The sequence below is a fragment of the Festucalex cinctus genome, chromosome 4 (assembly GCF_051991245.1).
Source record: "Festucalex cinctus isolate MCC-2025b chromosome 4, RoL_Fcin_1.0, whole genome shotgun sequence".
Classification (NCBI taxonomy): Eukaryota; Metazoa; Chordata; class Actinopteri; order Syngnathiformes; family Syngnathidae; genus Festucalex; species Festucalex cinctus.
In genome coordinates this window covers 7,737,103-7,750,584 of record NC_135414.1, presented here as the reverse complement: position 1 = coordinate 7,750,584, position 13,482 = coordinate 7,737,103, and the positions used below count along the sequence as shown (strand labels likewise).

The 13,482-nt window shown below is 39.9% G+C and overlaps 1 protein-coding gene across 3 annotated transcripts in view; it reads left to right on the top strand.

Annotated features, from left to right (window-relative positions):
• The window catches only part of tcf12 (transcription factor 12), a 77,199-nt gene that overhangs the window by 43,436 nt on the left and 20,281 nt on the right, over window positions 1–13,482 (top strand). The window contains exon 1 of one of the 3 annotated variants that reach the window (XM_077518555.1): window positions 8,279–8,454. The exons of the other annotated variants lie outside the window; for them this stretch is intronic. Within the exon in view, the coding sequence (XP_077374681.1) occupies window positions 8,386–8,454 (69 nt within the window). The 5' untranslated portion in view covers window positions 8,279–8,385. Of the gene's footprint in view, window positions 1–8,278; window positions 8,455–13,482 lie in introns of those variants that run through there. 3 annotated transcript variants of the gene reach the window in all.

Here is a 13,482-nt window from a genome sequence, read left to right as displayed (position 1 = left end):
GTGACAGGAAGCACTGAGGAGAGATTCTGTCGCTCGTGGGGGGAAAGTTGCATCTTGGAGGATATTTATGGGAAGCTGCTAAGACATAATGCGGATGTGTGTGCATGACAGTTTGTTTGTGTAAATACCATTCCCCCCCCTACAATTCCCTGTCAGAGGCGCAGAGGCTTGATGTGACACTTCTCCCCAGCTTCAGTGTTGGTGAGGCTATGAGAGAAAAGAGAGAGTGGTGGGCTGAGATTCAGATCCCCTCAGGGACTTTTGCAAGTGAGAACCCTGAGTGGGGATGACAAAAAAGATTGACGTTTGCTTTTGACAGATCACTCAGACACCCTTGTTTGGGAGAGATCTGAACTGTGCGAGCTGTATAAAAGGAGGCCTGCTCTTGGCTCTGATGATCCCGAAATGTTCCTCGCAGTGCAGATTGGGGCGTGACATTGAAAGCACTTTTCTCCTCATCCATTTTTGCTCAACAGTGTAAAGACTAGCGATCAAAATATTGAACTGCTGCAACAGCACCATGTTTCTATTTCTTAGAAAGCTGTTCAGTTTGCTTCTTCCTTTTATTCACACGCGGTAGGCCAGGATATGACAAGGCTTTTGGTTAGGTAACATACATCTTTAAAGCAGTGTTGATGGACACGTTAAGCAGACAAAATAGGAACATTTTTAAATTACACAGCATTTATTACACATTTCTGCCTTAGATGAAAATGTTTGATACTTTCTTCAGCATCCTTTTCCCATTTTTTGACCCCTTCGATCTGAAACTACCTTGTGACATTAGTCCCTTATGATAGGGGTCACCAACTCCAGTCATCGGGGGCTGTTTCCCTCCTCCAACAGACCTGATTCACATGATCAGTATTATTATATTATTATAGGGCTTCTGCAGAGATCGATTTGATGATGTTGTTTGTCTGTTATTTTTATACAGCATTAACCAATTTAAAGTGTTTAAAATAGCCAGTTGAGAACAAATCTTTTAACTTGCTTGAACTGTCTGTTTCTGCAGGAGACATACAGAAATTATTTTACCTCAAGATTGAAAGTCTGGATGTTTTTTTTGTTTTTTTGTTTTTTTTTAGACAATAAGTCAACATAATTAAATACATTTGAGTAAGCTTGTTGTGTTAATAATTGATTTAATAATTCAAATGATTTAAACAGCAATGTTGGTGCACCAAAAGCTATAATAAAGTACTACAGTAATTTAAAAAAACAAAAAACTTTTTTTTTTTTTTTTTTTTTAACTGTACGCCATATTAGGATTAGTTTAAAATTCAGAGTGTCGTTCAACCATCCAATTTTTAAGATGTGGCCATTATGCATGCTCTTCTAAAATGTCATGGTCATGAAATGTGGTTATGTAAGGTGTCTCCTGGTGATAAAATTGTAAAATTGGCCCGTGTAGCTGACAGTGTGCCAAGCTTTGCCCTGACCCCAGTTAGCATGCTCCCCTGGGATCGTTTCATCAGATCACAGATTAGATAGACACTGCTGGTTTGACTGGAATGATGCTGAACAGTCGCAACCTCCTCTGGGATCATGTTCTTTGTGTTTGACTTTGTTTTGGTTGCTGAAATGTACCACTTACATTAAAGACTGGAGATAATGGAACAGGCAAACAAGCCAGAGGCCTGACGCTCATTCATCTGTGAGGAGAGCAAGGAGGTAAAAGGACAAAGAGTCTTAAAATAATGCACAGATTTAAGTCGTTACACACAAGTTGGCCTGTTGCAAATTATTAATGCCGGGGTTGCGTGACTTTACAACATTAATGCAAACCTTGATTTCAGATTGCTGGCAAGCTCGAGAACGCGCAGGCTGACCACAGTTGCAAAGGTGGAGCGCGTTATTGAAAAATCATCAAAGCCTTCTTGCTATGACATGTAAAGCTTATGAAGCTTGTATGTTGGCTGATGTTCAAAACTTGGTTGAGGTTTCAAGGGTATATGGAAGGTGTTGTAGAAAGGCTAGATTCAGAAAATTGACTGTAAGGGCATTTGTCTGAGTTAAGGACTGTCACTAATAGGGGTGTTAAAAAAAATCGATTCGGCGATATATCGCGATACTACATCGCGCGATTCTCGAATCGATTCAACAATCGGCAGAATCGATTTTTTTTTTTTTTTTTTTTATTTTTTTTTTTTTTTTTTTTTTAGGATTCACACCTTGAGCATGGAAGAATGTTATATGAACGGCACATTAAGCCTTAATATTTTTATTTTAATGCTGTTCAAACATGAAACAGATTACAACCTCTATAAGACTGAAATTTCAGATAAATAAATAAATACATTTTCATATAAATCTTACACTCTACAAGCTTACTGATTAGTATTTTCTAAATATGAATGAAAAAAATCGCAACAATCGACTTATAAATTCGTATCGGGATTAATCGGTATCGAATCGTGACCATTCGTATCGGGATTAATCGGTATCGAATCGAATCGTGACCTGTGAATCGTGATACGAATCGAATCGTCAGGTACTAGGCAATTCACACCCCTAGTCACTAATGAATCATTTTAGAATCAATTATCCCATTGATTATACCATTGATTACATTCCATTTATAGTTTATAGATTTATAGTTTTTTTCTTTTTTCTTTTTCCCCTGGTGTGACTTATAGTCAGAATAATACCGTACTATGTTTCAAACCCTCTTCTCCATTTTGTGAGGTAACGTCAGAGTGTAAACAAACTTGTTAGCTAGTTATCTGCCTTGGTAGCAGGTCTATAGTATTAACTTTTCCAATTTGAAGACACGTTAACTCATATCTGGTTGCAGACATTCACATCATGACAGTGTTAACGTTGCCATAAATTGGTTGAAGAGCGATGGGTGTTGCCCCTTTAAATCTGATATTGTATTGGAAGCATGGCCTGATGTATTGCCTTGGCAGCCACTCTTCATATCCTTACACGTACCTGGGGGGAAAAAAAAAATCCCTAAAGAGTCAACTTTTTTGACAAGAGGGAAATTGTCGGGCTCAGTACTGCTCTCACTGACAGGAGATGGTGGAGTCAAAAACAAACAGTTTTTGCAGTTTTGAAATTGTGACTTTTTAAAATCGCAGTATACCTTGAAACCAGTAACCATCCATTGCATATTTAACATTATCCATAAAAGAAAGGTCCATACCAATCTTGCGTATAAAACAAGTGCAAAGTATGAGCTTGTATGTATGAGTGGTCCATCAAGCTGGAAAAGGTGGTGGTTTTCCTAAAAGCTGTCAGGGTCCACTGGGTCTTTTCTTTAATAAGCTTAGCCACGCCTTCTCCTTGACTCTTGTCTTTTCCGGGAGCCCAATGTTACTGTGACCTTGCTAATGCAGCCAGAACTGAATATTGAATTAGGATGATTATTAATTCCGCTGAAACTAATCCTCGAAAAACTGCTCACTCCACTTACGTTTCACAGTTGAACTATCTTTTTCTTTTCTTTAAAAAAAACTAAAGAAAACAAAAAACAAAACAATAATTAAGATCTCAATATGGACCCAAATTGAAAATTCATGACATTTTTGTCCATTGATAGTAGTGTTGACTGATCTTCAATTTTCCCACTAAAATGTTTAATTTTCCATGTATCCACCTTTATTATGAGGGAGGAGGGAGGGGAAATGAGAGGAGGAAAGAGGAGAAAATTGGTACGATTATAAGCCCAGCCTGAGTGGCTGATGAGGTAAGACCCTCTCTTCATTGCTCTGGGTAATATTTGCCTTAGACAATATTCGCAATGTCTGAGTCTGTACTGTTTAATACAGTAGAAACAGATTAGGCCCATTCAATATCCTTAAATGTTTTGAAGCGCCGAAGTTAATCAGAGCATTGCATGTGCATTGTAATGAAAATGCATGCTGTTTTTCATTGCTTAAAAATAGATTCACATCACGGAGTGATTAGAGAAATAAAGTCAATCGAGGACAGCCTTCCTCCAACCTCCAAAATGCAGTTTGACAGGAAGTCTGGCAGACACAACACAATCACAAGATGATTGCTGGAAGTCTTGCTTGGCAACTGGAGTGCAGTCATGTGCAGAGTGAGCAAGTATAAGTATATGCCAAAATGCATGATTGCCGATTCATTGACTTAAAGCTATAATCGTCATTGTGCAATGGTAAAGACGATGTACTGACCTCTCTGTTCAACTCCTACACCATGCAAAATTTTGATGAACCCCTGCCTCATTTTCTTGCCATTTATTCAACGTATAGTTACAAACCTTTGGTATGACAGCCTCTCCTTGACTCGTAGCAGTCGTGGAACAACATCATAGGCGAATCCTAACGCTACAAAAAAAAAAAGAAAAAAAAAAAAAGGGTAAATTGTCTGACATAAACGTTGGCCAGGGGCCCTGGGCCAGCATGGCAAAGCAGGGCAAGGCTACTTTATTTATATAACATATTTCATACACAAGAGAACTTAATTTGCTTCACACAACCAAAAGCACAACACCTAAAAGCATTTGACACACATGAAGACGTTCATAAAGCAAAGAGAGCTAAAATAGCTTATTAAAATTATCATAAGAATGTATATTGATCATATTTAAACATATTTACAAGCAAAAGATTTAAAGACATTTGAAAGCAAAGAAAAAAATATATGCTAAGAGATTGTATAGTGAAATTGAAGGCACCGTAGTGTGATGCAGCACCATGTACCTAAAAAACGAGCAACCCTCCATTCTGTAAGTTTTTCAGTATTTGTGTAACCTTGCTCTCGTGAGATGAATTATCGCTGTATTTATGAGTTCACAAACCCTGGAGAATACATCTAAAGCCTGGTTCACACGGCAAGATTTTAAAATTGTCGGCCAATTTCCAATCTTTGACAGACACCACAAGTGAAGAGAAAAAATCACGGGAGTTCCAGTTTTGAACATACCGTGCGTGGTGTACGGCCACACTGCACAATCAACACACTCCACACAAGCCGAGTTCATTCAAGAATGTGACGGGAAGTCTCGCAAAACCTCTCGAAATTAAACGTGGCTTCCAAGTCGTCAACATGAGTCGATCCTGGTTTTCAGCCGAAAAAGCGGCATAAAAAGAAAAGGTCTTGTTTAAAGGAGTGTAAATGGGCACTGGCGAGACATCGCTTGCCCTCGGCTTGGTGCTGGCGGCGCGGGCTGGCCTCCCACCCGGAGACCACGTTTATTTGTGGAGAATGTGTTTGTGTGTGTAAAAAAAAAAAAAAAAAAAAAAAAAAAAAAAATACAAATAATTAAAAAACTAAAAAGAGTGTAATAACGCGAGCACGGACTTTCTGTTGCGTCATGACTGTTTTGATTTTGGATTCCCCACCGGCTTACTCACTGGCTCGCTTTCTGATTGGCTGCAAGTCACTGTCAATCTGCTGCGCGGAGTGAAATTGGGCCAAAAAATCCAACATGTTGGATATGCCCGATTTCAAGTCGGGGGTCCTTCCGAGCGCCGATATCGGGAGGCGCCGTGTGTGATGACAACACACACGGCAAGATTATCTGTGAAGATTAGCGCTTACGTCTCGGCGCGTCCTTACGATTGTCGGGAGGAGAAATTCGGGGCTAAAATCGGGCCAATTCTCCTGCCGTGTCAACCAGGCTTTATACCGCTCCCGCAGATAACCGCTGTTCCGAACCACTGGTGGTTTGGACCAATCACAGAGCGACATTGTGTTTGGGGGCAGGATATGCAACTGTGTCAAAACCAGGAAGCTAGCGCCAACGCAGGGGGCTAACAAACAAACCCAACACGGACGAATAGACACTACAATTAATTCTGTTCTTGCATAATTACTCACCGTTTTCTTGTTGAATGTTGAACAGCGAGAGGCACTTCATGCATTTCTAGCTGGTAAGATGTCTGTGCTTTTCCCCCCTTCGACAAGAACGAACACAAAATTTTCACCCGTGGCTGTGATTGGTTAAAGCAAATGTGTACAATGTCGCATCGTCCAATCAGCTCAAATTTTTGTACAGAATGTCCCACTTTGTCCTGACGAAATTAATTTATTAATGTTAATATCCATCTGTCTATTGCCAGGTTAGTATTTGTGGTTGAGATGTTAAATATTCAATGGTATTTCATACCGTTTAAAAAACATTACATGCAACTATAACGACGCTGAAATATTTCTAAAAGGTTTAAATAACAGTATAAAGATGCTAATTATGAAATCTTTGAAACGGGGGAAGTACAGGTTTTCACAGGGCTATTAAAACGTCACTCAAAACCACCACTCAAAAATGCTTAATGTTGTACCCTGGCAATACGTCACAATTTGCATGTTTATTTGCCAAGCCTTATTCATTTGCTAAATGTCACATATCTCTATTCAGTCAGAAGATAGACATAAACATTTTGTTTGATGCATCATTTTAATACTGTTCTATTACTCATTATATTACTGTTGAAACGAAATATAATGCACAAATGATTTGCAAGTTTTTTATGATCTCCATATGTACGACTGTAGAATTTATGCAACTATTGGATATGGAAGTACGATGGGAGGAAACCTAAACATACATACGTTTTGGGGGTGCGGAAGATGGGGGCATATATCCTCAAGTGCACCCCCCAGATCCCCTAAGTAAGCCCTCCCTAATTAGAACCAGAGCTTCTTACAGGAAACAATCTTGCCGTCTGGTGACATCATCTCCAAATCCATCGCTGAGAGTGAGATGATCTCAGCATGTGGATTTGCTCATTGTTTTTGCAACAGCTAAACAAATTCCAAGAAAAGCACGTCGTGGTGACTCCTGCGTCTTTAGAGAGGGTAGCGTGAACAGGTGGGTGGAGCCTGCCCTTCATCTCCTCCAAGAATTTGGACCATTTCGTTTTCACTCTGTCATGGCTGTTACTTTTCTGCCATGATTCAAATCATGTCATAAAATTGCCCTCACTTGAGATGCGTAGACATGTTGACATTCTATGTTGGTGTTGCAATGACGTGAGACAGTCGGCGCACACTCCGAAAACGAATATCCATTTCATCTGTCCTTTTATGTTTTCTCACTCACGACACAGAGCTGGGTCTGGACTTGTTTTAGCCCCCTTCAAACACTTCTATCACAGCCATTTCTTCCTTAAAGCATCGACTTGAAACGGGTCCAGATATAAAGCGGTTGCAGAATGTAGAGCCAGTGTTTTGGAAGACTTTAAAAGAGTTCGGCAGAAGAAAGTGGGATAAATAATAACACTACCAAAGGCAAAGCATAATAAAGACCTAGTTTTTTCGAGGGACTTGAACGCTTTAATCTTTCTATGACAATATTGCCGTAAATGAGTTTGCAGGCCTGTGTTTAGTCCGGGAAGCTTTGAGTGGTAGTCATGAAAGGCTCCAGTCAGCCTGGGCTTTCAATGGAATATCGTATCAATCCTCTCCTTTCTTCTGCTCCCCTTTGCCCTCCCTCCTCCCACTCGATAAAGGTGGATAAATGGGAAGCTGTGTGGCTTGGAATGACAGTAAAGCATAATAAAATGGCTGTTGATGTTTTGCTTTCCCCTCCAACGCTCCCCATTTCTGAGCACCCCACTCCACCCTCGAGGTTTACAAAACGGAGCATAATTTTCCTGCAGCAACGTCACGAGACAGCCCCTTTTTGCAGCTGTTGCATGCTTCACAGTGTTTACACACACTTCTGAAGTAAAGCTTGTATTCGGCCAACACTGCCACTCTTATGTTTTACATCTTGCCCTGTAAATAATACACATTTTGTCGATATTCTCTTTTGGATACTAGCAGTGTTTTTGTTTCCATGTTCACACTATTTAATGACTTCTAATCTGTTTGAGAGTTGTCTGTGGGCGCATGGGTGCAGTGTGTTGCCAAATGAATGGGTCCAATCACCAGAACAGAAAAAAAGAAAAAAATCCTCCGGATTTAAACATGTGAAAAAAAATCTGGCGCCTTGCTCTCATTTAAATTACTCATACAGTATTGTATGAAATCCGGCAAAGAATGAAAATATTTTAGTTCCAGTTTGTTGAGGTGCTACTGCAGAAAATCAGCATTTTTTATGCTTGGAATTAAACATCTCCCCCTCTCGCTCTAAATCGGCTCACACATTTGTTTTCTGTCCCACCCACTTCCCTTTATCTTTTTTATACCCACCTCCTCGTTGCTTCCCTTCCCCCTCGTCCCTTTCCTCTTTGCCTCAGCACTCAGCGGCTTAAAGAGGGACGTACCACATGCACCACTCCCTTCTGACAGCCCCCCCTTTGCTCCATGCTCAATGGTAGCGTCCTGCTTTGCATAAGTTTCCTCTGAGTGGGCTGTGTGGAGGCCAGCACTGAAAGAATTATTAGTCCCTTTTGAACGCTTTGGATGTATGTCCAGAGAGCTTGCGTCCTGTTGTAATATACTTCCAAATTTGTTAACGCTATTATGTATTGCGCGTATCCCGTCCCTGGAATGGGAAGTAACTCTTTAATGTACTACTACAATGGGAAATCGGTGAGTGATCTTTTTTGGGGAATGTCTGTGTGAGGTGGAAGAAGTGTGTTTGTATACCAGACTCAACTTTTGTCTGTGCTGGGTTGGCGATCTCTTTTTAATGTAATGACACATAACTTATGTGTATTTGTAAACGTGTGTGAGTTTGCACGTGACTGCATGTGTGAGATGCAGGTTTCCAGTTAAGCACTTATGGCTGCCTGACACTGTAAATTAATGCATTACAGTGTAAATAGTAGCTTCTTACTACGAAGTGCAGGTTGTTCACTATTCCAGGGCAAAAAGCAGGAAAAAAAAGTTGTGCCAAACTTTTTCCCATAGAATGAAACACTGTGGGGTTTTTTGGACCAATTTATTTTCACCGGCTGGTTGCTGAAGCTTCGAGACTGGATTGAAATAATAACAAGTGGGAGTCTGGGAATGATTAGGAGAAAGAGTCTGCCTGTTGAGGTTAGACTTTCCTGTTTGCAGATTGAGCTCCAAGCACCAGTGTATGCTGTTCTTCCATCTGCTTTTAATCACATCGGCATTCTTGACACCACAGGGAGCCTAATGTGATTTCTGAACATCTCCGTAATAACCTCTTTGATATTTGTTTGTCTTGAACTTTCTGAGCGCTTTTTCGTAAATGCATACAAGCTTTTTTTTTTTTTTTTTTTTTCAGGAATGCTGAAGTTGATTGGTTATCGTTCTTTTATTTGTTTAAAATTGAAAAGCTCATCTTTGGGCAGCCCATACTTCTAAACAATGGTTGAAGTGATGAGGTAATCCTTTAGTTTTTATTCTGTCTGAAGGAAATAACACCTTGCGGATTTCCACCTGTCATGGGCCATCTTGAAACTAAGAATGACACTATTTCGATGTTGCTGTAGTCAAGGTCATCTTAAGCTTCCATTTCATTTGTCCTTGGAACCAGTGACAGAATTTCCTGTGTCCCCAATACAAACAGATGACTTTGATCTCCTTTCATATTAAGTATTAACAGGCTTCGGTTACCGTTAGCGATGGGGAGGAAATGGATAGCATGTGGACAAAACGGGGCTCTGATCAAAAGCGCTTGTTAATACTTTTTTTTTTTTTTTTTCTTCTCTGGATTCCTTTGCAAGGAAATAAGGAATGTGGTGCTCATTCTGTGAATCAACTTGATTAAAATGAATTTGTTGTCATGTAGAGTTGCTTAGCAGGCTCACCATCTGGAACACTGGGAGAATTCACAGTGGACCATTGACTTGTGAGCTGATGGCACGGAACCAATACAGATGGAGCGACTCACTCAGCTTTCTTCCAACTGAAGTGAAAGCCTTGCAGTTTTCAGGACTTTTTTTTTGTGTGTCCTTTCATTCAATTGCAAATGCATGTCATTCACTGTTACCGCAAAAAAAAAAAAAAAAAAGAAAGAAAGAAAGCGGTTGGTGGCATGTTGCCTGCTAGTTGTTTTTTGTCATCCCTCTTTGACTTTCAGAGGTTAGCCAATCCTTAAAACCCCATAGTGTACATACATGTTGCGCATGGGTTGACTTTGAATTCAGTTCTCTGCTGTCACTATACTTTACCCAAATGCATGTTAAAAGCTTGAATTTCAATTGATTGATGGTTCGTTTTAATTTGTCGAAAACTAATTTTATTTTTGTATTTGAACATGGTCTCATGGAGGATCTTGTTCCATGAAAAAAAGCACGAGTTATATTTTGTGTGTTTGTGCGTTATATTCATTCAACGTAACTTTTTCAGATTCAACAAGTATGTATATTCAGGTATGAATTGCTACTCCGTTCAAACATGCTTTGCTTTAAACATTCCTAATATCATCTGTCTTCCGAGACATCTTGCCAATGGAATTCGCCTTTGCTGAGACATTTTAGTGTCACAGTTTTATGCTTGGAAAAAGTCTGGGCTTGTTGGCAGGTATCATTTGCAAATGTTGAAGCTCAGACGTAGTTGGAAGATGAAGCTTGTCTGTCTGTAAGAGTGCAAGACTGGGACATACAGCAAAAAATGTTCTGGAGATATGGTGTGATTCCAAGAAATGGCAGACAATACAAAATCAGGACACGACACTAAGACTGTGCCTGGCCAGCCATTTAATTTCCAAATTCTTTTTTTAATTACTTCTGTGACCTTCCTGTCATTATATTGCATCCTTAGTTAAGTATCACTGAATATATAGTAACATATAACGTATAACTTTCCCCAGGGAAATGAATGGAAAGGCCATTAATCGGTTCCAACTTTACCACCTCAAAAAAATTTTTGTGTGCTATCTAGTGAGGAAAATAGCTCTCTATAATATACATACATAAATTAAATAGAACAAAAAATAATTAAGCTTTTGTCACACTTTCTCCTTCAATGCACATGGTGCTGCTCACTGTGGTGTGTGCCTCAGCCACCTTGGTCTGGAATAAGATGTTTTTTGGATGTTCAGTATGGTAGTAATATTAGTCGTTTTTCTCAGAGGATAAATAATATATGCCTGCTGTGGTACTGTTATTTGTCTGCATAGCCTGTGTGCCTTTGGAGTTTCCCATTGTGCGTTAACATTTAGGTAGTAGAGGCTATGTTGTTTTCTTAAACATATACGTAATTCTTGTAATTCTCTTTGTTTAATTTGACAATAACCTTCAATTGAGTTTTTTTTCTTTTATATTAAATAAAATTAATTAAGTCGGGTTACTCGTATCTCAAGGCACCAGTTCGCCGTTTTTAACATGGTTCAACATACATGACACCTTTTTGACTACATTTGATCACAATAATGTTGCTTACGGATGATTATCCTGCATGTGTCAGATAGTTCATGGGGTGTTTATGTTTTAGGAACGAATCCCCAGTTACGCTGAACTGATTGGTGTATGTCTGTCCTGGCCTCCTTATCCGTGTAAGTGATGGCTTTTAATTAACCGTCTTGTAAAAGGAAACCCAGACGGGCGTGCTCCTCCGTAGGCCGCTGGTGTTTGGGATGGTTTATTAATGCTTTAACCGGTTAGCCTTAGGTGAAAAAAAGGACAATTAGCATTACCCAGTGCCATATGCTGCCCATTGAGTACCAAAGGACAAAAGCCTGGGCTCCCGTGCGAGGCTAACCTGAGCTCTCCATGGAACCAATATCAGCGCCAGTCACGTGTAAGCCAGAAGACCCAAGAGAGCTCCACCCCTGCCAGAGCACTTTAATTACACACCCCGACAACAACGTGCTGGAGTCATGCTCGCTCAGCAAAGTAGCCGGAGTTCTCAGTCCACCCGTGTCCTGCATATATATCTTGTTCACATGTATTGTGCAAGTGCTTGCATGTGTATGGTATTAGCATATTTTCCATAAATTCTACAACAACCCGTAAAATGAAAGCCATTTCAGCAAGTAGACAACCGTTTTTGCATCAAGACTTGAGGCGGTTGTAAAAGATGATCCTTTGCTGACATATCGCCGTAGTGTTTATTAATTATGAGGTTTGTCAGAAAGGTTGTAGGACTGTTGTAAGTAAGGATACATTTCAAACACAAACTGCTCCATCATGATGTAGCACCTGCTTGTAGTTTGGATTTGAATTGCATCTTTTGTGACACCAGTCCTGGAACTTTTCTTACACACCCTGCAATTCACCTGTCCAAGTGATCATTAATTGGAAAGATAATGACTTCTAGGGGTGTGAATTGCCTAGTACCTGACGATTCGATTTGTATCACGATTCACAGGTCACGATTCGATTCGATACCGATTAATCCCGATACGAATTTATAAGTCGATTGTTGCGATTTTTTTTCATTCAAATTTAGAAAATACTAATCAGTAAGCTTGTAGAGTGTAAGATTTATATGAAAATGTATTATTTATTTATCTGAAATTTCAGTCTTATAGAGGTTGTAATGTGTTTCATGTTTGAACAGCATTAAAATAAAATATTAAGGCTTAATGTTCCGTTCATATAACATTCTTCCATGCTCAAGGTGTGAATCCTAAAAAATAAAATAAAAATCGATTCTGCCGATTATTGAATCGATTCGAGAATCGCGCGATGTAGTATCGCGATATATCGCAGAATCGATTTTTTTTTACCACCCCTAATGACTTCATATCATTAACATTAGCTTCACCTTCTGTTGTGCCTTAGCTCCAAATGCATACTGTTATACTCCACAGTCTCTACTGCTGTGGTTGTTTTTCTTACCGCTGTCTTGAATAAAAATGGTCTCTTTACAGTAGTCTACAAACATATGCTGAGAAGTCAATAATGGCGTGCGTTTCTTGTTCCAATTGCTGTCGTTAGTCCACAAAATTTTCACAGTTCCCTTTACTACTATTCTTATTTGAAAAACGAGGTAGAATAGAAACACCCTGCAGCCAAAAAGCACCGTAATTCTATAATCTGCTTGCTTGTCGTTTTCATCCCCATCAGCGGTTCCGTGATTCGATTTAATTGCCTCATTGAATGAATCAGTTTCTTGAGCTGTGGACACAACAGATCAGCACATGAAAAGAAAGAAGTAAATGCAGTATGACTGCACACATCTGGTCCGTGGTGTGATGCGAGGCCATTAAGAGAGGAATTGACCCTACAAGTGAGCAGAGAGTGGTGCATATACTGGGAATGGGCAGGTGGATTATAGCTGACAGTTCTGGCTCTGATTAGTGTGACATGATGAGGGTCATCCAGTGCTCTCCGTGGGAGGGCGAATTTGTCCAAACCTTCGATCTTTTCTTCCCTTCTATGTGTTCCGTCCCCTTTGACTCAGCCTCTCTCCTTCCATCTGGAGTGGATGAAGTCAGAAACCACATCACTGGTTTTTGGCCCCAAGTCTCTTTTGATCCTCCCACCTACTTGGCACACAAACACAGCTGCCCATTGTGCTCTCATTTGACTCCACCGCCCGCTTGCAGGTACGAATCTAAAGAAGAGCAGACTGTTTTTGTAGCGTTTATTTGAATTTCTGCCTCTCAGCGAATGTGGTAATTTGCCACAGCCATTTAGAGTCTACAAGTATGTTACTATCATTATACCACCATTAGAGACTGTTGATCTAAAATGCAAA